The 25,841-nt window shown below is 40.2% G+C and overlaps 1 protein-coding gene and 1 long non-coding RNA gene across 3 annotated transcripts; one reads left to right on the forward strand and one right to left on the reverse strand.

The window, feature by feature from the left end:
• Positions 1–9,036: 9,036 nt before the first annotated feature.
• LOC5503135 lies at positions 9,037–17,955 on the reverse strand. Of its 2 annotated transcripts, XM_032371416.2 has the most exons (8): positions 17,813–17,955; positions 16,309–16,590; positions 15,636–15,950; positions 14,580–14,864; positions 13,893–14,210; positions 11,458–13,194; positions 10,421–10,687; positions 9,037–9,360 (listed from the first exon to the last, which is right to left on the reverse strand). In XM_032371416.2, the coding sequence occupies exons 1-8, from the start codon at positions 17,889–17,891 to the stop codon at positions 9,155–9,157; spliced, it is 3,489 nt and encodes a 1,162-aa protein (XP_032227307.2). In that variant the 5' UTR covers positions 17,892–17,955; the 3' UTR covers positions 9,037–9,154. The 2 variants fall into 2 exon arrangements, with proteins under 2 accessions (XP_032227307.2, XP_048583830.1); XM_048727873.1 differs by lacking the exon at positions 9,037–9,360 and having other exon boundaries at positions 10,633–10,698.
• A 32-nt stretch (positions 17,956–17,987) lies between these two features.
• On the forward strand, positions 17,988–19,164 carry LOC116610694. The gene is made up of 2 exons (XR_004293385.2): positions 17,988–18,193; positions 18,387–19,164. It is a non-coding gene; the product is annotated as an uncharacterized LOC116610694 (long non-coding RNA).
• Positions 19,165–25,841: the final 6,677 nt, after the last annotated feature.

Here is a 25,841-nt window from a genome sequence, read left to right on the forward strand (position 1 = left end):
TGTGTTGTCTTCCCTCCAGGGGTGTGTCGAGAGAAAAACGCAGGGTGGACACCAGAGTTGTGATTCACTTGTCACGTATAAACTAAGTTCAAATCCTTAGCTCTGGTGTGTTGTCTTCTCTCCAGGGGTGTGTCGAGAGAAAAACGCAGGGTGGACACCAGAGTTGTGATTCACTTATCACGTATAAACTAAGTTCAAATCCTTAGCTGTGGTGTGTTGTCTTCTCCCCAGGGGCGTGTCTAGAGAAAAACGCAGGGTGGACATCAGAGTTGTAATTCACTTGTCACGTATAAACTAAGTTCAAATCCTTAGCTGTGGTGTGTTGTCTTCTCTCCAGGGGCGTTTCTAGAGAAAAACGCAGGGTGGACATCAGAGTTGTAATTCACTTGTCACGTATAAACTAAGTTCAAATCCTTAGCTGTGGTGTGTTGTCTTCTCTCCAGGGGCGTTTCTAGAGAAAAACGCAGGGTGGACATCAGAGTTGTAATTCACTTGTCACGTATAAACTAAGTTCAAATCCTTAGCTGTGGTGTGTTGTCTTCTCTCCAGGGGTGTGTCTAGAGAAAAACGCAGGGTGGACTTCAGAATTGTGATTCACTTGTCACGTATAAACTAAGTTCAAATCCTTAGCTGTGGTGTGTTGTCTTCTCTCCAGGGGCGTGTCTAGAGAAAAGCGCCGGGTGGACTTCAGAATTGTGATTCACTTGTCACGTATAAACTAAGTTCAAATCCTTAGCTGTGGTGTGTTGTCTTCTCTCCAGGGGCGTGTCTAGAGAAAAGCGCCGGGTGGACTTCAGAATTGTGATTCACTTGTCACGTATAAACTAAGTTCAAATCCTTAGCTGTGGTGTGTTGTCTTCTCTCCAGGGGCGTGTCTAGAGAAAAGCGCCGGGTGGACTTCAGAATTGTGATTCACTTGTCACGTATAAACTAAGTTCAAATCCTTAGCTGTGGTGTGTTGTCTTCTCTCCAGGGGCGTGTCTAGAGAAAAGCGCCGGGTGGACTTCAGAGTTGTAATTCACTTGTCACGTATAAACTAAGTTCAAATCCTTAGCTGTGGTGTGTTGTCTTCTCTCCAGGGGCGTGTCTAGAGAAAAACGCAGGGTGGACTTCAGAATTGTGATTCACTTGTCACGTATAAACTAAGTTCAAATCCTTAGCTGTGGTGTGTTGTCTTCTCTCCAGGGGCGTGTCTAGAGAAAAGCGCCGGGTGGACTTCAGAGTTGTAATTCACTTGTCACGTATAAACTAAGTTCAAATCCTTAGCTGTGGTGTGTTGTCTTCTCTCCAGGGGCGTTTCTAGAGAAAAACGCAGGGTGGACTTCAGAGTTGTAATTCACTTGTCACGTATAAACTAAGTTCAAATCCTTAGCTGTGGTGTGTTGTCTTCTCTCCAGGGGTGTGTCTAGAGAAAAACGCAGGGTGGACTTCAGAATTGTGATTCACTTGTCACGTATAAACTAAGTTCAAATCCTTAGCTGTGGTGTGTTGTCTTCTCTCCAGGGGCGTGTCTAGAGAAAAGCGCCGGGTGGACTTCAGAGTTGTAATTCACTTGTCACGTATAAACTAAGTTCAAATCCTTAGCTGTGGTGTGTTGTCTTCTCTCCAGGGGTGTGTCTAGAGAAAAACGCAGGGTGGACTTCAGAATTGTGATTCACTTGTCACGTATAAACTAAGTTCAAATCCTTAGCTGTGGTGTGTTGTCTTCTCTCCAGGGGCGTGTCTAGAGAAAAGCGCCGGGTGGACTTCAGAGTTGTAATTCACTTGTCACGTATAAACTAAGTTCAAATCCTTAGCTGTGGTGTGTTGTCTTCTCTCCAGGGGTGTGTCTAGAGAAAAACGCAGGGTGGACTTCAGAGTTGTTATTCACTTGTCACGTATAAACTAAGTTCAAATCCTTAGCTGTGGTGTGTTGTCTTCTCTCCAGGGGCGTGTCTAGAGAAAAGCGCCGGGTGGACTTCAGAGTTGTAATTCACTTGTCACGTATAAACTAAGTTCAAATCCTTAGCTGTGGTGTGTTGTCTTCTCTCCAGGGGCGTGTCTAGAGAAAAGCGCCGGGTGGACTTCAGAGTTGTAATTCACTTGTCACGTATAAACTAAGTTCAAATCCTTAGCTCTGGTGTGTTGTCTTCTCTCCAGGGGTGTGTCTAGAGAAAAGCGCCGGGTGGACTTCAGAGTTGTAATTCACTTGTCACGTATAAACTAAGTTCAAATCCTTAGCTCTGGTAAAAAGTCAATAGATCCATCTACAAACGTTTTCTAACCAAATGCACGCATTTGGAACGAAAGGTTACAGGAGTTGAACTCCTCGTCAAATGAGCAGGTAGCCTTCTTTGCAGCCGCTCTCTGTGTTGGTCCCAGATCCTCCACAGGCCAGGGATGGGGGAGGGGGGGGGCTAGGACAAACCCCCCCCCCCCACTACCAGGCTTGAAGGTCTGCTCAGAGCAAACAAAAAATTTATAACGTTTGGCTGGATTACTGTGCACATCAATATGTCTTTAAAATGACTATTAAAATCTTGTTTTTAAATAATTATCTTTATTATTAACGCTATATGTTAAAAAGCACCCTATTAAAAGGGTGCTTTAAAATACATTTTAAATACAAGAAGATTGAATCTATTTGAAGTATTGATTGCCTTATCAGGGGCTCATAAGTAGGGGCAATCATCTGTATTAAATAAGTGTCACGGCGTTTCCTAGGATCAGGCTATTTTTAGACGCACGTATTAGCCAATCAGATGACAGGGCGGAAAAATTGACTTTGTCTCAAGGAATCCAAAATGGCGGACGAGAAGGGGGAAAACGACGCTTGCTTTTCAAAGTCTCCCTACGTCGTCATATGCCTTCTTATTTCTGAATCCTTTTTGTCGCAGAGAAAGAAACATTCTGTTACTAGCCTTGGACTATTTATTTCTCTATAAGTGGACTCAACGTTGTTACGAGGACATTTTTTCTTGCTCATGCAAAGCAATAAATTCGGAAATAAGTGATCATTTCTTTCGATCTCGAAATTCTGTCGCTGAGAGGCAATATTATCATCCATAAGGTGTTTGATACTGCTAGTTAACCAACAATAGTGTAAGAAGTAACATGCGGAAGTTTATGTCTTGTTTTTTGTTTTACATTTATATTAAACCAGCTCTTCAAAACTGTAAGTTAAGTAATTGTGTTTGTATAAGAAATAATTTAGTCATGATACGCATAAATCATGACCTGCCCTCGACTCAACTTGCCCTGATCTGGTACGAAATTGTAAAATATAATCATGTAAAAGTATACTAACATAAAAGGCAACTTCAATATGAATTACATTTGTGTCTTTTTTTTGTAAATTCTTTTTTCATTTAAGCTTAATTCGAAATTTGATACTCATTTAACTTATAATCTGTTATGAATACTTACAGTATTACATACTTGTGGTATCTTGATTTGTTCAAATTTGACTTTCTTTTGACTGACCTCTTGGCTGTCTAGTATAATAAGATTTAAAATCATTGCAAAAAAAAAAAAAGGCCATGAGTGTATCTGTCATCTTGGCTTGTAATAAGACTATAGTAATGGCCCTTGTAAAATCTTTCGAAAAAGTTCTTGATGGAAAGACGATGCTGTCACTCAAACAGTTTCAGGCTCTTGGAATGTTTGTGGATCACTTGGGGAAATGAAAGAATTTACAACGAAACAAATATTCAGAGGAAGGATATAGAAATGCCATGATCAATGTAGATGGGGCTAATATTTAACTTACAATTAAAAATTTTAGTGCACATCTCTAGGAAGTAATAGCTGTTAAAACATTCCATTTTGGTTTGAATGTATCAAATAACATTTGACCAAGAGCTCTGCAAAGCTCTCCCATAACAACATTAGGTTAACATATTCACCCTTTATAGCTACCAACTCCCTTGCTATAGCTTAAAAATACCCAGTTTGTGGCTATTATTTGCTGGTTTCATAAGATGTTGAGGCAAATAAGGCAAATAAGTGAATAGCTTGGACAAATTTTATACTATGACTTTGATAACCAGGGTTTGTTGGTGCCCTGCTTCAGTCTGTAAAGAGAAAAATCTGGACTTGCACCAAAGAAATGTCAGATTCTTAGAAGTTGTGTTAACCCATTGACTCCTGGCTATTTCTGAGCTGAATTTACAAAAAACAGACTGAAAACAGATACCTCCCCCCTATTCTGAGTTTTATACAGCCCGTCAAAGTCAAACACAGCTGCACCTAGTCAGCGGTATCCAAGCTTTCCAACAGTGCTTTGCGGTCCCCACTTTTAATCTCTCATCGTTGTGCTGAAGCCAGCACAAGTTGATGGTTGCTTGTATTTTTCATAAAAAATACAGCTATGAGCATATTAGGAGAGTGTCTCAGGACATCATGAAGTCTTTTGGGGCATAATTGAGTGTATTGCTTATGGATATTTGCAAGCAAAGGTGGATTCATGATGATTTTTTCTTGTTTGGCTTTGCCTGGATGAGAAAATAATTTTCTTATGAATCACCACAGCTCTCCTAAATGCTGTCTTTTCTGAAACCAAATTGATTCCAAAATTGTTTACACTGCTATTCTGGGCCTGTATGACCTGGAATTGATTTGTTTGGCTTCGGGGTGAAAAGACTTTGGGGAGAGGAGTGTTGACTGGCCCTCCCCTCGTGAATTTTTCCCTGGATCTCCCAGAATTCTTTGCAATACGTAAAGGCATCTTCGTGGTTTTACAAGCCTTCAAGGAGTGGACATTGTGTCTTGAGGCCATGGAAATGAACCTGGAGGATCAGAATAAAGGTATCTATTTGTGTCTTGAGCTGTGTTTGCTGATCTCTCTCCCTTGTGTTGTATTTTGAGCGTTTTATTGAGAGGGGTGATTCTGCTTTTCTTTCCTTGTTCGATTTGAAATTTGTCAAAGAACCTGTGCTATGATTTGGCTTAAGAGTATTTGCCAACACCTTGGTGGGATGCATATCTTCAAGACCATTTATCCCTTAGACTGATGCCTGAGTATCTTCATCTTGTTGTGTTTATTTTGAATTTATGAATTTTTTGGGTTGTGGGTACTTCCCAAAGCTGGTACAGGCCGGTTGAGGGGTCAATGTGTTAACACCATGCCAAATGAATGTACACAAAATGGACCAAATAAGCCCATGAAGGAAACCACTTGACAACTTCTATCTTGCTGGATCTTGTGGACTGTTTCAACAGTTAGGAACAAATACAGACTTTAAAAGAAAAAGGTTGACACCATTCGGAGGTGCTTTTTAATACACTATATTTTGGCAGGCCAATACCTGAAGAGTAGCACGTTTGCAGCTAATATGGAAAAGTTCAAAAAAATAATTATTAATAGGGAGTTGTTGTTATTTTACAGTAAGCAAAAGTCAACAATAAAGCGTTTTGAATAGCAAAACAGCCATGAATGTAACATATATTATCATTAAAAGGAAAACTTCAGGATATTTTCCTTATCATTACATATAATTATCTATTACAGCGAAATAATAGACTGTTGTTATTACAGGGAAGTAACAGACCGTTTGAGTGGCAGCATAAAATATTTCAGAAAAGCTCTTGTGGGGAAGATTAACAAGGACTGAAAGTGCATTACTATAATGGTGGCAAGTCTTACATTATATGCATGCTTTTATACCTTCCTTGCCTTTTTTGAAATGATTTAAGACGTATTATAGTTTCTGGTCAGCCAAGAGTTCATATGAGAAACGACTTCAGTGGATAGTCACTATAATACACATTCTCTCTATCCTCTCTTTTTTTGGAAAGTCAAATTTGAACAAAGTATTCATAACAGATCATAAATAACAAGTATAAATTTTCGAATTAAATGGAAATAGAATTTACAAAAAGACACAAACATCCATATTGAGGTTGCCTTTTATGTTAGTATGCTTTTCCATGAATATTTCTTACAATTTCTTACCAGATCAGGACAGTGAGACCAGGACAGGTTCAAGCTTTGAAGAGCTCGTTTAATAAAAATATTTAACAAAAACAAGACATAACTTTCGTATGTTAATTCTGACACTATTGTTAGTTAACTAGCAGTATCAAATACCTTATAAATTATAATATCGCCTCTCAGCGACAGAATTTCGAGATCGATACAAATGATCGATTTTTTGCAAGAGCAAGAAAAAATGTCCTCGTAACAACGTTTGAGTCCACTTATGAAGAAATAAATAGTCCAAGGCTAGTAACAGAATGTTTCTTTCTCTGCGACAAAAAAGGATTCAGAAATAAGAAGGCATATGACGACGCAGGAAGACTTTGAAAAGCAGGCGTCGTTTTCCCCCTTCTCGGCCGCCATTTTGGATTCCTTGAGACAAAGTCAATTTTTCCGCCCTGTCATCTGATTGGCCAACCCGTGCGTCTAAAAATAGCCTGATTCTAGAAAACGCCGTGACACCTATATAGTACCAGAATGTGGGGAAGTTGGTTGCCCCTACTTATGAGCCCCTGCCTAATGTAATAAGGGGAGGGGTATACCCGAAATTTGGTACGCTGAAATGGAAAAACGAACCAACCAGCTCAAAATCCTGGCTACGGGTCTGACTCCAGGGGACGAACTGGGACCGACACAGAGGTGGCTGCAAAGGAGGCAAATAAGCAGCAAATATTTTAAGAGTTACAAGTCCTTACTGACCAAATGTGTCAGGCGCCCATTAAGATTGCCTTTTTGTAGCAAAACTTGTGGGTTGAGTACGTGCCTATTACAACAAATCTAGTTTCGTGGATTGACTAACCTACCGTGATAAAACACGAGGAACTATGATGTACAATTACAAATGTATCACCCAGATAAGTAACACACTAGGATATTTACTACGGATTTGTAACAAAAATCAAACAGTCTAGTTTGTAACACAATCAACCAGATATCCGTAATAACCTAAGAATTTCATGAAATGTTTCAATACACAGCCGTAACAGGCCTTAAATTATTGGGGGTGGGGGGTGCACGATACAGAAACATTAAGAAAATATTGGGGGGAGGGGGGCACAGCCACGCCCCCACTGGTCACCTCCTGTGCCCCACCCCCTTCTGCGGCCCTGATACAAACCCCATGTATAACAAAGGTGAAACACTCCAAAAGTCTTAGTATTCGGAAGACGCCGAAGGCAAACCATCAGAACTATCAAACCATGGGACAAGAAAGTTTGGCATTCGTTAAAGAAGTCTTCCAAAAGCCATTGGACAATTGCATTGGCCAATCTGATAGTTTGACCCATGAATTGGTCATCCCAGTTTTAGGTAGCTCGTCCTAGCTCGCAGTGCTAATCAATATTGTTTCATTAAAGCGGGCCTTCCACTACCAGTCGAGTGGGGGTGATTCCTTCGAAACCACTTTCCCTCCCCTCCACCCACCCCCCCCCCCCCCCGGTTACAGGCCTGTTCCAGAAGATGTATTGGACAAGACTGGAAATAAAGACAGAATGTTTCTTTCTCTGCGACAAAAAAGGATTCAGAAATAAGAAGGCATATGACGACGCAGGAAGACTTTGAAAAGCAGGCGTCGTTTTCCCCCTTCTCGGCCGCCATTTTGGATTCCTTGAGACAAAGTCAATTTTTCCGCCCTGTCATCTGATTGGCCAATCCGTGCGTCTAAAAATAGCCTGATTCTAGGAAACGTAGAAGGTGCCCTGGAATGGACGCGTGGATTGACGTCCAGGATGCCATGGATGTGGGGTATCGCGGTGTGGGCAAGTCAACAACTTCAACGGAACCATGACAGATGATCTGGGCTAACTACTGGACTTTTCGCTTAAAAGTATGAAATTCAATTATACTCGCAGGACTTCATTATTTAAGTCGGTCTTGGAATATGCAGCAACTTACATGAATTTCCTTTCTAATTTTAGTATGGCTCTCATCAAAACTAAGAAATAAAAGTCGAAACAGGCTTCTCTTTTTAACTTGTTAAATATTGCAGTGATACCTCGTATAAGCGCCCCCCCTCCCCTCGGGAACTTGCAAGTGATGTACAGTGGTACCTCGATTAAGCGCCCTCCCCTCCCCCCTCCCCTCTGGACCTTGCAAGTGTTGTATACAGTGGTACCTCAAATAAGCGCCCCCTCCCCTCGGGAACTTGCAAGTGATGTACAGCGGTACCTTGATTAAGCGCCCTCCCCCCCCCTCCCCTATGGACCTTGCAAGTGATGTATACGGTGGTACCTCAAATAAACGCCCCCCTCCCCTTGGGAACTTGCAAGTGATGTACAGCGGTACCTCGATTAAGCGCCCTCCCCTCCCCCCTCCCCTCTGGACCTTGCAAGTGTTGTATACAGTGGTACCTCAAATAAGCGCCCCCTCCCCTCGGGAACTTGCAAGTGATGTACAGCGGTACCTTGATTAAGCGCCCTCCCCCCCCTCCCCTCTGGACCTTGCAAGTGATGTATACGGTGGCACCTCGATTAAGCGCCCTCCCCCCCCCCCCCTCCCCTCTGGACCTTGCAAGTGATGTACAGCGGCACCTCGATTAAGCGCCCTTCACCCCCTCCCCTCTGGACCTTGCAAGTGATGTATACGGTGGCACCTCGATTAAGCGCCCTCCCCCCCCCCCTCCCCTCTGGACCTTGCAAGTGATGTACAGCGGCACCTCGATTAAGCGCCCCCCCTCCCCTCCCCTCTGGACCTTGCAAGTGATGTATACGGTGGTACCTCGATTAAGCGCCCTCCCCCCCTCCCCTCTGGACCTTGCAAGTAATGTATAAGTACGAATAACTTAAGATTCAAGGGTAGGCTTGATGTTTTTGCGGTTTTACGGGGTGCCCTCTTACCCTAGAGCTCCCGGGGGGACTCTCCAGAAAAGTTGATGGGGTGGTCGATCTGTCTTTTAGGGTATAAAATTCATACCAACTGCTATCTTTTAGAGGGTTTTTTTTGTTCGATTCTGCTATCTTTTAGGGGTTTTTACGCCCGGGGAGGAGGATTTTTTCCGATTCTGCTATCTTTTAGGGTGTTTCACGCTAAAAGGTGGCCCAATCGCTCGAAACGTATTTAATAATAAACCACAAGTCAACTGATCGGTTGAGACTTCCGGCTATATTGTCGGTAACATAACAATAGTGCTATCCCTTAGGGTTAAAATTGATTTTGCTGTCGATCACCCCCGTCTGTTTTACTGGAAGCCCCCATCCTGGGCTAGAGCGGGTCGTCACACTGCCACGTGGCTGCTTGCAAAGACTTGATCTCCTCGATGTTTTTGTCGGCGCTTTCCTGATCGTCCAGTTCCCTATACGCTTGTACTAATCGTTCAAGTGTTTTCTTGACCTCCTCCGAGGTGTCGAGGACTTTCTGCTGCATTGCTTTCGCCTGCTCCAGACGAAGAACAGCAGTTTTAAAATCACCTGTTAAGCAACGTGTAGTAACCAATGATAAGCTGTGGTGATAGCAACGATAGAGAAGATTGCGGAAGGGGGAGGGGAGGGGGGTAATAATATTAACCAGGCGCGTTCACAGGATTCAGAAGGGGGGGGGATGCGCAGTCATAGGTATATACTGGAAAAGGATAATACAGGGTGTCCCAAAAGTTCAGGCTTATATTTAAAAGCAATTACACTCGATTAACTAATAATTTCAAAAGAACGTTCTTCAAGTTACCAGCTAATATCTTCACTATTTGTTTACTGACAATTTTATTTCTTTTTCTTTTTCCCCGCATAAATGGTCATACATGGTCCCTTAGGTCTCCTGGAAATCTTCTATCCCTTAGGGTGTCTATCAGGGGACCCGTTCCGACAAATCGCACTTCCTGTTACAGTTTGTAAGACTTTCTGTTTAATCAAATTTCAATCAGTCGTTAATAAAATTCAGAAGCCTATGTTATTTTTGCTATCCCTTATTTCAGAAACGACACCCATTTTACTATCCCTTATATATGCATTACGAGCAGATGAACGAACTTTTGGGACACCCTGCATTTAACGATCCTTCAGTTAGAGCACACTTTTTGGCAGCGACAGGGGGCGGACCGTTCACACCCTCTTAGGTGCGCAACTTTATTAACAACAGAACATTAACTGAAGTTTTTAAAATTCTGCGAACTGTGGCTGTCTATTTTTAATAGCTAAATCGCCTTCTAGCTTCCGTCATTCAAAATGATTGAAGTGTTCTCATTGGCCAGCACTTAAATGGTTTCAAATCACGACACCTTTCCGCAAAGGGGCTGACCAATCAAAAAAACATCAAATATTATTCATTTTGTTTGAATGATAGAAGTCAAAAATCAGTTGGAAATTTTTTGACAAGAATCGCTACATCTCTTTGTGCTAAAAAGAATACCATTTATAATTTGTTTTCCTTCGAAGCTAGAAATTGTTGACGAGAAACTAGCTACAAAGGAAAAAAATTATAAAAGGTATTATTTTTAGCACAAATTTGAATTTTTTAGCTTCTTGAGCTATGTACCTTTCATGAGGAAAGCAAAGCCAAGGTTGTACAGCGACCGCGCCGTTTCATGATGGTCGCCTAGCAACGCCTCTCTGCACTCCAACGCTTTATAACTGCACTCAATCGCTTGGTCGTACTTTTTCAGCTTTAAGTAACTGTTTGCGTTGTGACAATTCGTTGAGGCAGTGAATGGGTGATGGCCAAGATGGAATTCATAGGAAGGAAGAACATTTTCTGTCCGAATGCGTATGGCGTTCTTGTGCTCACCAATGTAGTCCTCAGAAGCTAAGAGAAAGCTAATTAGTCAGCTCGCTACTGCGATCCTTGCTTGTGTGGAATTAATAAGGAAATATCAACAAATACTGGTTGTGGAATTAATCCGTGAGAGAACACCAACAAATACTGGTTATGCAAGTAAAACGTGAGAGAGAACACCAACAAATACTGGTTATGCAAGTAATCCGTGAGAGAGAACACCAACAAATACTGGTTATGGAATTAATCCATGAGAGAGAATACCAACAAATACTGGTTATGGAAGTAATCTGTGAGAGAGAATACCAACAAATACTGGTTATGGAAGTAATCTGTGAGAGAGAATACCAACAAATACTGGTTATGGAATTTATCCGTGAGACAGAATACCAACAAATACTGGTTATGGAAGTAATCTGTTAGATAGAATGCCAACAAAATACAGGTTATCATCATTGGAGACCCAGGGCTCTTTTTTTTTTCAAAACCTTTATTTTTACCAGCCGCCCGTGTAAATATGATCACATTGTACGAGCATTGAATGGATCAGTGCTAAATTGGCACTCGTCGTTGACCAGATCATAATCAGAGCAAACAGTGTTTGCTTGAAATAAATTGTCTATGACAATGAATGGAATTTTTACGGTAGTGGAGCTCTATGAGAGCAAAGTCCCTACGCGAACTAGTCAGTGCTTTTGCCAAAGAGTTATGGACAAAGATAGCGAGAGTGAAAAAAAGAGAGAGTTCAAGAAAGTTAAGAAAAAATAAGCAAAACAGGGTGTGACAGACATCGAACTCACCTGCAAAGTCATTGTAACAGGCAGCCAACATCACCTCTCTCTTCCGTCTCTCGTCGTCTCCCATGTCGTCATCTCCCATGCTGGAGGACTTGGCATAACGATGCCGTATTTTTAAAGCCTCATTAATTAGCTGAAACCCCTTATGCTTATCCCCACAACGCACAGAACAGCGGCCGAGTTTGCTGAGGCATTGCGCACGCGCACCATCTGATACTTCATCTAGACTCTGATTGGCCTTTTCCAAGCATTTCGATGATCGTACGTAAGCCCGTGCACACAACGCGGGCTCGTCGCATTGGCAACTTAATACGATGTTAGCTCCGAGAAAGATCACACACGTCACGGCTCTGGCCTTGTTTCTTGAGCTTAGATGGTATATTCGCGAAAATAAAGCTTCAAACTCGTTCCGCCTCAGGACTTTCATCAACAAGACGACAACGTCCACTAAAGTATCGAGGACATGCTCTCTTACCTCATCATCATCGAGATCACAGTCGAACACACACCAGTTCAAAATCTGGTTCAAGTTTGGCTTCTCTTGGAAGTATTGCTTGATTGCTGACATGGAGTCACGGCTGAAGAACTGCTTCTCTAAATCTCGCAGCAATGACATCTTAGTGTTTGTAAAAGCAATCCTTGAAGCTCTGTACACCAACTGGAAGTCTTTATGCTCGAGTGCTTTCTTCATTCCGAACGAGCGAAACAAAAACTTGACGTAGTAGAGTTCTAGACGCAAATCAAAGCTTACAAAGCCATACTTGGACTCGAGGTCGTGAAGGCTTTTTTTTGAGCACGATTGGGTACCGTCAGGATGGGTTATGACGTCAAGAGCCTGTTGGAGTGTGAAACGGAATGGGAAGACAGACACCTTAATAAGAGCCTCTTGTAAGGCCTGTGTCATTCGCTGGAAGCAGAGATCAAGGATGCGATCAATGCGTTCCTCCGGTATCTGGCTATTGGATGTAAATTCATCGATAACTTCAGAAGGCAGACAGGAGGCAAGTCTGGATTCGAGAAGGTCTGCTCTTTCCGTCTTCAGGAAGTTGAGCATGACGATCGCGACTGCTGGAATACCATCACAGAAAGAAGCAAGGCGAGTAGCTGTAGGCTCATCCAAGTCACGCTTTCTAGTCATCAGGAATTTTACGATTTGGTCATCCGTTAGGCCATCTACTTTGATCGACTCGACTTCAAATGGAAAGCTTAAGCGTTCACGCGAAGTCAGAATAAGTTTGAAAGTTGCGGCGCACCTAGATTGCGCCAGTTTCTCGATCAGGGCACTTACTGGAATGCGCTTATCATTTCGAAGAGTGGTCATGCAAGGAAGATCTTTGCCCGCATTTGTTTCCTGCGCCGACCTTGCGTGCTCTTCGTGAAGAAAATCATCGTAGTTTTCTAAAACTAGGACGGTGTTTCGTCGTAGTTTCTGCACGGCTAGTAGGACGCTTTGCATAGGCGTATTTGTGATGCAAGCTCTCTTGGTCATCTCTTCAAGTATTGCTTCTGCGAGTGCTTCGACACTTTTTATGCCCCTGCAATTCACATACAACGCAGCCCAGCGGAAATCGTCCTCCAACTCATGCGCGACGTAAACCACCAAATGTGTCTTGCCGTATCCAGTTGGCGCAAACACAACGATAACATCGCAGTCGCCATCCAACAATGCACCTTTTAATTTTTGTTTCTCTTGCTCCATCGACTGAAGGAAGCGTGGTTTTCTTAGAAGGTTGCCGCTTCCTTAAAGGAAATGAAAAAAAAATTACCTTCAAAAAAGGCGCGGACCTGTCAAATTTGTGTCATTCTCGCTAAACAAAGTAAAGTACAAGATTGCGGCTTCGCTCCGCGTAGGAGCTCCGTTATAAACTAAGGACATTATTAAACACAATTAGCGGTATAAGCGGACGTTGCTTACAAGGCAAACGTTGGCGTCCCCGATTGGATGTAAAACATGGGGTTTTCACCTCGGGTGGAAAACGACTAAAATGTATGCTTCTTTGAATTCTCAACCCAGTTTTATCGTTTTCTACTGTCATCGTCCACGCTTTCATCGTCGTTGCTTAAAGATGGGTGATTATTGGATCTAACAGATAAGACCTTGTCCATCAACTTTAAAAATATAAACAAAATATGCTAACAAAAGTCGCTTTTATTGGTAGAGAAAAATGTAAGAAAAAAGACAAATAAATGAAAATGTTAAATCCTGAATACCTTGTGGATCAAGGTTATGAGGACTTTCAAGAAAAGCAAAAAGAGCTTCAATCAGGAACACCGTTTTTTTATGAAAGACAGATTATGAAAGAAATCTCGACAAATTACTATATCTAAAAACCATCTAAAAAAAAGTTTTGCCCTCATTTCACAAATTCAATAAAAAATATCAATGGTTTAAATAAAAAAATGGATACTTTTTATATTTTGTATTTAGCTAGACTCACGTTCTTCAGATGTCATTTCTTGAATTCCCCAAAATTGCGAATAACTTCCAGCTGAGAATAATCGTGAAAAGTCAGACGATGAATCGCCAGAGCTCCCTTGTTCCACGGGTTTCTTTGAGCGAGAATCATCAGGTATGGGAACAGCATGCGAAGGACTTCCCTGACGTGATAGGTAATGGGCCCCCTCATCTTCTGACGGCTCATCCTCGGGTTTATCGAATGTCTCGTCAAGACCATTATCCTCTAAATGGTGCTCGCCTATGTCGTAAGCGTCAAGTACCATGCCACCTTGAGTTGGAGTTTTAATTTGTGCTTCTTCTATTGTTAAGACAGAAAACAGAAAGGTTATCAAAAGATGTGTATGTGGCATAGAGAAGAAAGCAAGCAAACAAAAGAAGCTTCTCTAAATCTTGGTAAAATCCTTGAAACTCTGTACACCACCTGGAAGTCTTCATGCTTTCTTCATTCCAAATGAGCGAATCAAAAACTTGACGTATAGAGTCTCAGAAGCAAATTAAAGCTTACAAAGCCATACGGTTATAAGGTCATAAGGTTATCAAAAGATTTGTATGTGTCAGAAAAGAAAGCAAGCAAAGGAAGAAAGCAAGAATGGACGAAAAGAAGAAGAAAAGAAAGAAGGCAAGGGAGCAAAAAGGAAAGAAAGCAGTATGTACCTGGGTTTCGTACCTAGAATTTTAACTGCGTCATGCCGCCCAATCTTCTTTAGTGTTTTTATCAGCTTTTGAACAGAAAGACGAGGCTCTGAACTTGCCAGCCAGCTAAGCATCCTTCTAGTAGGGCTGCACTGGGACATCCTCAGCTCCAAGGCATGCACGGGTACACCAAAATATGAACTGAGTTTACGCCAATTGGCAACCCCTTGAATATCCTTATTCAATAGGTCAGCGATGTCACGGAGTAGCAATGAGTTTGGAGAGTTTGGGGTGAGAACCTCGGAGATGTGAGCATTTTCTGAAACGAACAAACAAAGTTACGTGGGCGGTTGAAGGGAGTTATGTATAACCAATAAGCAAGGCCAAGATGCGGGCACAATCATGAGCTGTGTGTAAACGCTCAAAAGCCTAGCTGCAAAAGCCTCTCCGTCTCCTAACATTATTGTTAAGTATACACCTATTTCGGGTTCAGAGCATTTTTTTTTTTTAGAGGCATTTTAGTACATTTTTACTCACATTTTTCGCATTTGGATAAAAAAAGACAATTGATTATTTTGTAGATGGATTGATGGTGGATTTCTTCATGCATTACTGTGTGTGACTGCTGTCACGAACATCAGGGTCTTTCGACCGTGGAAACAATCGATTTTGATCAGCTCGACCTGCTTTTTGTATGTCTGAAGGTTTGTCACTCACATATACAAAGTTGTGCCAGCTTTATGCAGGTGGCCTGCACAACACAGGTGTGTGCCTGCTCTAAAAAGCTGAAAAAATTGCAAACCCCCCCCCCCCCCAAACAGAAAAGATTTCCCCCATCAAATAATGACCCTTACCTAAAACACATTCGTTGGGTCCTACTGTAATCAGTCAATAAAAAGGTTTACATTACATTCCTTTATATTAATCAGCAATCCATAGCGAAAAATGCACATTTGTAGTTGTTTTTGGCAATCAATGGCAATTCAAAAGAATATATAAATAAGAATCTAAGGACCTAAAATAAAATCTATTGAAATTTTTATAATTCAAAAGAAAAAACAAAAGAGTGGATTCTCTATCAATAACTAACCTTTAAATATCTCTTCTCCAATTTTGTCAATTACATCTTTTCTTTCCATTTGTTTAAGATGACCAAGTAGGATGGACATGCGATGCCCTGGTGCTGTTGCGGCAAGATACTCAAATAAGAGAATTGTTGGATTCTCGGCAGAGTCCGTCTCAAACAGATAGCATGTGTCCCTTCGCACGCCCAATTCAGTTGCTAGGCCACGCCAGTTAAAGACTGGCCCTGCATGGTCTGTGGAATCAAGTAAGCTAGCAATGGTATCCAGGAGAAATGCCTTTGATGTGATACACTCTGCAACCTTTTCATCGTCTGAGAGATCTATGGTAATAGTTCAGAAATTAGTGTATGAAGCTTTCTACTACAGGAACTTAAAGCTCTGCTACAGGCATGTAAACAGGGGGGTGCACAGGGTGCGCTCACACCCCCCCTAGGTGGCCAAAAAGTGGGTCATTTCTTAATCAGGATCTTCAAACACTATGCTTTTTCCATATGAGACCTATGATTGTGCATCCCCCTCCTCCTCAGTCAACCCTGTGTATGCACTTGTGCTACCAAGAGGGCACATACACATGCACAGGCTGATTTTCCGTATGATAGCTATGACGGCAACCCCCCCCCCTCAGCCAATCCTGGGTATGCCCCTGAATGGGGAAGGGCAAGGTTTATGGCTTCTTACCAACAAGAAGATTGGTGACATCAGTGCGATTGCGTTTTGACAAAATTTCTCTTAGCTCAGCAATCCTTAGCTCTGGTCTAATAGTCCCGAGAAACTGAAAAAGTCGCTCTGTTGCACTGTGTTCATTCCTTGAGGCACATTTTTCTCGTATTTCGAAGGGGATGCCAAGCTCTTTAGCCCAGTGTTCCCAGTTACTTAATGATCTGTGTCTGACCGAGTCAAGACAGACAGCAAGATCATTCACACACTGTGGGTGCTCAAGGAGATCTCGAATTGTCAAATCTGTGAAAAAAATATCACCTGCTTAATTGTATTTGCATTTATTATCATATAATGACCTCTTCCCAATTCAATGTTAGTCATGAGAGACGGGGGTTTGACAGTACAGGATAAAAATGATAGAAATAGTTTAATCAAAAAGCATTATACCATGGATCAAATGGGCTATTCCAGCTTCAAGCATACGGGCGCACTCACCATGGAAACCTACCACAACTCTGTCATGCAACGCACGCTTCGTTTGGTGCAAGCTTAAAAATGCAAGTGCCGCATTCTGGTAGTTGAGGTTTCTATGAAAATGGGTCCGCAAACTTATAGCTGGAATAGCCTATTAATCATCTTTGTGATATCAATGCAACAGTCCCTATAAATCAACAGCCAAAACAGGCCCACAAAACTCCCTCCTCCCCCACCCCAAGAAAAATTAGGTCCACTTTTTGGATTTTGCACCCCCCCCCCCCCACCAAAAAAAAATAAAATAAAAAATAAAAAAATCCTGAGTACGGGCCTGTAAAGATTACAGTGATGTGATGTTTTACTTGCCAATTATACAAAGCTAGACAAAACAAAAATCAAAATCAAACCAAAATACAAATCACTCACTGAAATCAGAGTCCTTTATTTTAGTACACAATAGTTGCATTTGAGATAGAGATGCTTGGTTTACTGGGTTAATGACTACTCAAAGTCCACATTTTGATACAGTGTACATACCCCTAGCTTTCCCCCTCCACATATCAAGTGCAATACTTAGAATTGTTTTGAAATCGAACTCCAAAGTCTAACATTTTTTAGAACGTTAGAAAAACATCAACGTGTGAAATCTATTGCTTTCCATTTCTAAACAAAATAGAGCATTTGCTGTGTTTGTGTCACTAATAACATTAATCTGTATCATAAAGTAAGTCATTATTAATCCAAAAGTATCTCGTGTAGACAGTCTTGTCGAAAGAAAGAGAATAAAAAGCATTGTTTCGACACTTACTTTTCGCTTTAAAAAAACAATCAATTAAACAAAACAGGAGAAAAACTAAAAAAAATGTTGTTTTTCTTAATAACATTGAATTCACTATAGGAATAAACATCGTGCAGAAAGGCATATCAAACTAATGACACTTCAGCATTGTATAAAACCAAAGCGTATCTAACGTCGACTGTTCAAGAGAGGTAGGCTTTGGTAGGCAATGTATTCGATTTTTGCATTCATAACCAGTTTAATTCTTACCTGAAGTCATCTTTGTATCAATATCTGATTCTCTTATGTGTTTCCTCAGATTATTTGTTCCTGAAATAAAGCAGTCCATTACGGCTAGCAAAGCGGAAGTATTGTCACTGTAGAGTGATGCTGGAATCACAGGAATCACCCAGGCGTGCGCACTACGACCGCAATGCATTGTGGGAGGAATTTTAAGACGCTCCACGGAAAAAACATGGCGGATGTTTGCTGTAGCGGTTGAGTTTTATCGCTGGTTTATTCGCTTTAATTTCCTTTTTGTCCCTAAAACTTTTGATTTCCAAAGACTTTTGTTGACTTTCTTTCAACTAATATAAGAAATTAGCAACTTTCAAGGGATCTTATACGGGATTTTCTTCTCTAAGCCCGAAGGTGTGGTGTTCGCTAAAAACGTTCTTTGTTTGAAGAAGGTCCGCGTTTGGCTCATTTCGGCTTAGACATGCGATGCAAAACTTGCCCAGAATACTGATTTTGATTCTCAAAGAAATGCTCTTTCTAAATATATGATGGCACTCGATGGCCCCCCTCTGAAAATAGGTGATATTCATCGATGTATTCTTCGTAGATTTGACTAGTCAATTGCGAGTGGAGAAGAGAAGGCTGAGGGAGAAAGGTGATACACCTGGAAAACTACCAAAGAAAAAAGAGCCAAGACAACCGCCCTCACGGAAATGTCTGTTTACTGGCCCGAAAGAGCCGCAATCGGCGTACAACGTTCCCTGGAACAGAGAGGAAGACTCGGCTTTGGTGCAGTACATCTGCTTTCAAAAGCATGTTCTGATTTAATTAACAAGCAGAACAAGTAAACTCCAGTTTTTAATATGTTTAGGTATATCCCTCCTCTAGCTGGACCATTAAAGAAGGCAAATCATTAGAAATCTTGCACACTTAGAACTTGCTCGACCAATGGATGAGCCATTTTAATGCATTTCGTTCCTTTGTTGCATACTGATTCTAAATTCCCTTTTTACCAGCCTGCCTATTTACTTACATATGTTTATATGGTTTTTGAAAACCTGGCACAATGACTTTGTGGACAATCAAAATGTTTGCTTTTGTGACCCTTTTGTGCTTTTATTTTGCTTGAGATTGAATCTGATAACAGGTCAGACCAAAATATGTACAGTACACACTGTACCGAGGATTTTATAGAATCGATAAAGAAGCGAGAGATACGCTCTATTTATTAAATAAACATAATCATTGTCACATTTCAGATAAGCTTTAAATTAAGGACACCTTGGGTAAGTTAAGGGATTTCCCTTTCACATCTATTACTATTTATTACTATAAATTATATTTGACAGGTTTGCAAAATAAAAGTGATGTGGGTACACCAAGAATATTTACCATATTCTTTGGGCTGGGTTCAACTCCTAGGTCACTTTTTGCATCAACCTGTTAAACATTGTTTTTCATAACTTATATATTACTGCATACAACGAGTAGCCCTGCATCAGACCAGAGAATCTATTTGTTCAATTTTCCCAAACAATGAATTCCTCCATTCGGTGCTATTGATTGTACCAACTTTATGGTAACCAGCCTTTAAGAAGGATAGAAGGCAGGGGTACACCGAGATGTTTGAACACTGACCCTGTTAGGGCAGGGAAAAACATAAGCTGCAAATATATTCAGGACAAAGCAGCCTAAAACCACACCCTGTCAAGAAGCACATCCCTGTATAGCCAGTATAGTGATGTTAAAAGTCATTGAACAGCTCCTCTCCTTGAAATATTGAGGCATTTGATTCTTGAGTCCTCCAATGTCCTGCTTTTTTCCATGAACTGTGTCCCATTTCCAAGCGTGTAACTGGTTTTGTTATATAATATACGATTCATTTCTTTTGTTGTCATCATTATCTTACAAGTCGCAAACAAGATAATGTACCGTCTGTCTAGCTGATGTGCAATGACTCTTTAAGCTATCACTGTCCAGTAAGTGCAATGACTAGGGTTTTTTACTTTCAGTAATGTGCAGTGCTCTTCAGTGTCTGTCAACTATTTGCTTTGTTGATGTGCAATGACCCTTGAGCTATCATTGTCCAGTAAGTGCAATGCATTATTTTTTTGGCTTTACCATTCAGTAATGTGCAAAGCTCTTCAGTGTCTATCAACTATTTGCTTGTTGACTTGCAATGACTCTTTGAGCTGTTACTATCCAGTAATTGCAGTGCCTTGGGATTTTACTGTTTTTTTAGTGATGTCAATGCTCTTCAGTGTCTATCAGCTATATGTTCGTGTTGAGGCTGTTTATGTAGTGTCTCTGTCAAACACTATTTTGTATAGTGTGTACTGCTATACGAGAGAACTGCACCCTGTCTGTCAGTCTGAGTAATGTGCACTTGTTTGTGCACTGGTTTATGATCCCAACACATATAGTTTCTGTATTATTATTTAAGTTCCTCTGACCAATCCGTGATTTTAATATAGTAGTCCTCTTTTTATCATATTTTCATTCATTTCTTCTCTCTATATATAGAAAGGTTAACTTATAATCCAAAGACAAGGCTAATCTCATGACGTATATTCACAATTCCATAAGGTATATGTGTTTATTTCTCTTTTTTTTTAAATAATAATTTCCCTTATTTGTTTCCAATTATTTTCATTATCTTATTGTCTATCGATAATCTCTTCTTTTCAAAAGACTCCCTTTCTTCTGGCTTCTTTCTTAGTTCTTCTTTGGTTTGGAGTTCTTGTTGGTTTATGTGTTTTCTCCTTAATATCAAAGCTTTTAACAAATTGGCTTTTTCTTTCTCCTTCCTTTCTTTTTTTCTTTTCCTTTCTTCTTCCTTATCTGCATCCTCTATGATTCTTCTTAGAATGCTTTCCTATGAAGTGAATATGGGTGATTTTATTATTTGAGTTATTTTGTTATTAATCATGATTAGGGAGACCGTTTTTTATATAGTTACTTTATTTTATAAAGTTACGTTTTTTTTAAGTGTAGTTTGTTAGTTCCTAACGCTCATTGTGTTATCTTGTGGTAAGTTAAGTTGGTAATAATGTACTTGTAATTATATAATTGTAATCAAACATGTTTATGAGCCTCTAGTTGCACTTCTTGGTATTCTGTATCCGGTATCCTTATAAGGTAGTACGCATAATGTGGTTATTATTATTATTATTATTATGGGTTGTTTCAGAATGCTTCACGGTAGATTCATTTCATCAGGGGCCAGGGAAAATACTGTGGACACTTGTCGTTATGTTTCTGTTCTCCAATAGCCATGGATCACCTACCCTATATAATTTTATTATAATTCATAGGATTAATATTTAAAGGGACATCTGAATCTTAATTGGATTAATCAATAAAATGTATGAATTTTCAATACCTTGGAGCAACCATACGCAAGCAGGTCCGAGTCTTCACTTAAAGCAGGATCTGCCATACCAGATCTTATAAGGAAGGCAATTTGCGCGCCTGCTTTGTAGGGGGCTACAGCATATTGCACTTTCTCAGATACACAAGTCTGTCAATAAAAATAAGCATGATATAAATATACAATATACGCTAAAAACAGGACAGGGTTGTCTATCGAAAAAAAAAATTAAAACACACACACGATACCGTGTACCTTAATAGCTTAATACAATTAACCTATTGACTCCTGGCTTTTTTTGAGCTAAATTTACAAAAAAAAGACTGAAAACAGATACCTCCCCCCCTATTCTGAGTTTTATACAGCCCGTCAAAGTCAAACACAGCTGCACCTAGTCAGCGGTATCCAAGCTTTCCAACAGTGCTTTGCGGTCCCCACTTTTAATCCCTCGTCGTTGTGCTGAAGCCAGCACAAGTTGATGGTTGCTTGTATTTTTCATCAAAAATACAGCTATGAGCATATTAGGAGAGTGTCTCAGGACATCATGAAGTCTTTTGGGGCATAATTGAGTGCTTTGCTTATGGATATTTGCAAGCAAAGGTGGATTCATGATGATTTTTTCTTGTTTGGCTTTGCCTGGATGAGAAAATAATTTTCTAATGAATCACCACAGCTCTCCTAAATGCTGTCTTTTCTGAAACCAAATTGATTGCAAAATTGTTTACACTGCTATTCTGGGTCTGTATGACCTGGAATTGATTTGTTTGGCTTCGGGGTGAAAAGACTTTGGGGAGAGGAGTGTTGACTGGCCCTCCCCTCGTGAATTTTCCCCTGGATCTCCCAGAATGCTTTGCAATACGTAAAAACATCTTCGTGGTTGTACAAGCCTTCAAGGAGTGGACATTGTGTTTTGAGGCCATGGAAATGTACCTGGAGGATCAGAATAAAGGTATCTATTTGTGTCTTGAGCTGTGTTTGCTGATCTTTCTCCCTTGTGTGGTATTTTGAGCGTTTTATTGAGAGGGGTGATTCTGCTTTTCTCTCCTTGTTCGATTTGAGATTTGTCAAAGAACCTGTGCTATTATTTGGCTTTAGAGTAGATGCCAACACCTTGGTTGGATGCATATCTGTAAGACCATTTATATTAATGATGCCTGAGTATCTTCATCTTGTTGTGTTTAGTTTGCATTTATGAATTTTTTGGGTTGTGGGTACTTCCCAAAGCCGGTACAGGCCGGTTGAGGGGTCAATGTGTTAATAATGTCATATATTCAATGGACTAAGATTGTGCTAAGTGTCGCTTTCTTTCTGCCTCAGTAAGGCCATGTATTCCGGTAATATTGGGTGCCATAAATCTCTGTGTTATGCAAAATTTTTCTTTAGATGGTATAAGTTTGAATCTCAATAACTCATCCAACAAAGCCAGAGGTCAAATTAAAAAAACGCGCAATCGTTTGGGATCGTCATTCACGGTGGTCGATTTAAAAGAACTTACTTAAAAATAAATAGGCATGTTTATTGAAAAAGGGATAATAAACTAACCAAAACTCATATGATATGGACATGTTGACTTGAAAGTAAATGACTGAATCCCGGGATGCGGAGACTCAAAGACAAAGACGTATTATTCCTTACCATTTTTCTGTCTTCTTTTATTTTCAACCTCTTTCGCTGGCAGTGCCAACTCGTCAAAAATGACCATTGGGGTTACCCCAGCCCCTGTCAGAAGTCTTAGGTGTTTGAGATAGCCTGCTTTTAGTCTGTAGAAAGCAAAATATGTTATCAAAACTTTGTTGATTTAGGCGACTCTTCCTCGAATCCCTTACTCACCCATCGCGATTCCCCTGGTCTCGCATGGAAAGATACAGAAATTTATGGATCCAACAAGACGCGTTTACCGCTACTGTCTTCCCCTTGAACTGTTTTATGTTTTTTAACTGGAAAATGCCAGGTATTTTCTTAAGAAAAGGAAAAATGCTGTTAATCCTCTTACTATTAATATTAACTGCAGGTATTGGCCTGCCAAAATATAGTGTATTAAAAAGCACCTCCGAATGGTGTCAACCTTTTCCCTTTAAAGTCTGTATTTGTCCCTAACTGTTGACACAGTCCACAAGATCCAGCAGGATAGAAGTTATCAAGTGGTTTTCTTCCTGGGCTTATTTGGCCCATTTTGTGTACATTCATTTTGGCATGGTGTTAACACAACTTCTGTGAATCTGACATTTTTTTGGTGAAAAGCCAGATTTTTCTCTTCATTGACTGAAGCAGGGCACCAACAAATCAGAGCTTGTAAATCCTGGTTATCAAAGTCATAGTATGAAATATGTCCAAGCTATTGACTTTTGCCCTGATTCTCAACATCTTATCAAACCAGGAAATAATAGCCACAAACTGGGTATTTTGAAGCTAAGGCAAGGGAATTGGTAGCTATAAAGGGTGAATATGTTTACCTAACGTTGTTATGGGAGGGCTTTGCAGAGCTCTTGGTCAAATATTATTTGACCCATTCAAACCAAAATGGAATGTTAGAACTGCTATTACTTTCTAGGCATGTGCACTAAAAAATTTAACAATTTATATTGTAACTTTATTAGCACCATCTACATTGATGATTTACATTTCTATATCCTTCCTCTAAATATTATTTTTCGTTGTAAATCCTTTTGGTTGATTTGCTTGGCCATATGAGATGCTTTCACCACTTTCAAATCTTAGGACACTAAAAATGGACTCCAGAGTGCTATCACTGACACGAAATGAATGGACTGATGAAATAATCATAATAATAATCACGCAATTGGCACAATGATAAAGAACCATTCAGCAAACTAAAGGAAACCGAGGATCACAATCCATAGATACCATGTCTATGTACAAAAAAAAAAGATTATGTCAGTCTGAGAAAAAATCTTATAATATTTGATAAGGGGTCCAAGCACCAATTTTTCCCGCCTGTCATCTGATTGGCTAATCCGCGCGTCTAAAAATAGCCTGATCCTAGGAAACGCCGTGACACTTATAGAGACCAATGCCACGAGAAATACATAAGCTTTAATAACAAAATATAGTTATCGATGTTTGGTTTTAAAAATGCCTTTGCGCTTATTAATTACAGGAATTTTTTGATTTTTGATTGGCTGACGTCAAGAGTTGTACACACTTGATGAGGTTCCAGTCGAACTTCGCTTGCCATTGTAGATTTGTAAAGATGAGGACGAGCATATCTCTTGTATTTTTTCTATTTCCTCGCTTTTCAATACTTGGTAAAGAAAGATGATTACAATGTCCAAACAATGGATCCAAGACTAACTTTCTTCTATCACTAAGATAGGGGTTTAATTTAAACCTAAAGTGAATGGCGAGTCGACAACAGATTGCCAAAATGGAAAAGCGAAATAGTTTGTTTTATCACACCGACTGACAACAGGATTTGATCAGTCATTCAAGGAATGATATTTCTCTACAAAACGAACAGTCGAATTATCGACAATAATCAGTTCTTACAATCGGGAGGGAAGAAGGGTAAACATAAAATTCGAATTTGTTCTAGAGCCAAGAAAAGCACGGTAAAGGGTGCAATGTAAATGTACATATTTGTGCGGTTGTTGTGCATTCCCTCTCATATATACCAAGTCTTGTTGGCAGTTTTTCTTTAAAAAACATTAGAACTATTCAGGGATTATAATGCTAGTACCATCTACATACCTGTCAACCTCCGAAAATCTCAAGGCTTGAGAATTTTTCGGGGGGAGGGGTGGGGTATATGCATTTTTTTGGGGGAGGGGTGGGTTTAACCTTGCAGGCGTTTGACGTATGGAAAGTTCTCACGTACAAATCCACCTATGGATCGCACGAGGATGTTAGATAAATTGAGCTACGCAAGTGAATTATTGTTTCAAATATTTTAATAGAAAATAGGCAAAATGACGATTTTCTATAAAATAGTTTTTCAGAAGCAAAAAATCGCTAAAAAGCGGGATATTTGGAGCTCAACGCGGGAGAGCGGGAAAAGGGGTCCAAAATCTTGAGACTCCCGCCTAATGCGGGAGAGTTGACAGGTATGCATCTACTGCATTTGTTTGTTCGTTTATTAAAAGAGAATTAAATACAATCGAGTTTTTTTTGCCGTTCATTCATTGATGAGTTTTTGTCCTCGCATCTCAACCTACTTTTTAGTTTCTAAATTTCCAGTCGTTTCTGTTTGAGTTTGATATCTTGACGTTTTTTTTATCTCTTTGTGTAGATGATTTATAGCTTGCTTCCCTTGTAATCTATAGGTTTCATTATTTAGTGCATTGTTTAGTGCGTAAAAAATGTTCTTCTAACAGCGTGTTTTGTTATTGTGACAATTCACAATAAATTGGACAAAAAAATATAAACATTTTTTTCTTTGTATTACTTGAAAGCATAGACGCTTTAGTCTAAAAGAGCCTAGGGCGAGCGCGCGGGAGACCTGTGATATTCTAAAACGATAGGGACTAGGCTCCATTTCCAAGATGGCTGCCAGCAAAATCGTAGTAAACACGAATTCCTGCAAGCTTACGTGGAAATTCTCGACTAACAAAGTTCCAGAGCGAAATAAAGCAAAAAATTGATTGAAGCGGGACTCCCAAATATGGTGTGTAGTGACTAATAAGGAAATGACCGAGCGAGCTAGAAAAACGACAGTTTTTAAAACAAGATTGACTG

This window comes from Nematostella vectensis, chromosome 5, assembly GCF_932526225.1.
Source record: "Nematostella vectensis chromosome 5, jaNemVect1.1, whole genome shotgun sequence".
In the NCBI taxonomy this organism is placed as follows: Eukaryota; Metazoa; Cnidaria; class Anthozoa; order Actiniaria; family Edwardsiidae; genus Nematostella; species Nematostella vectensis.

Excerpts from the sequence above, each read along its gene's own strand:
- LOC5503135 (XM_032371416.2), bottom strand. The coding sequence starts at position 17,891 with ATGGACTGCTTTATTTCAGGAACAAATAATCTGAGGAAACACATAAGA. Across the intron at positions 15,951-16,308 it reads TGTCACCAATCTTCTTGTTG|ATCTCTCAGACGATGAAAAG; the intron begins GTAAGAAGCCAT and ends CTATTACCATAG. Across the intron at positions 9,361-10,420 it reads CTTTGCTTTCCTCATGAAAG|GTGATTTTAAAACTGCTGTT; the intron begins GTACATAGCTCA and ends GTTGCTTAACAG.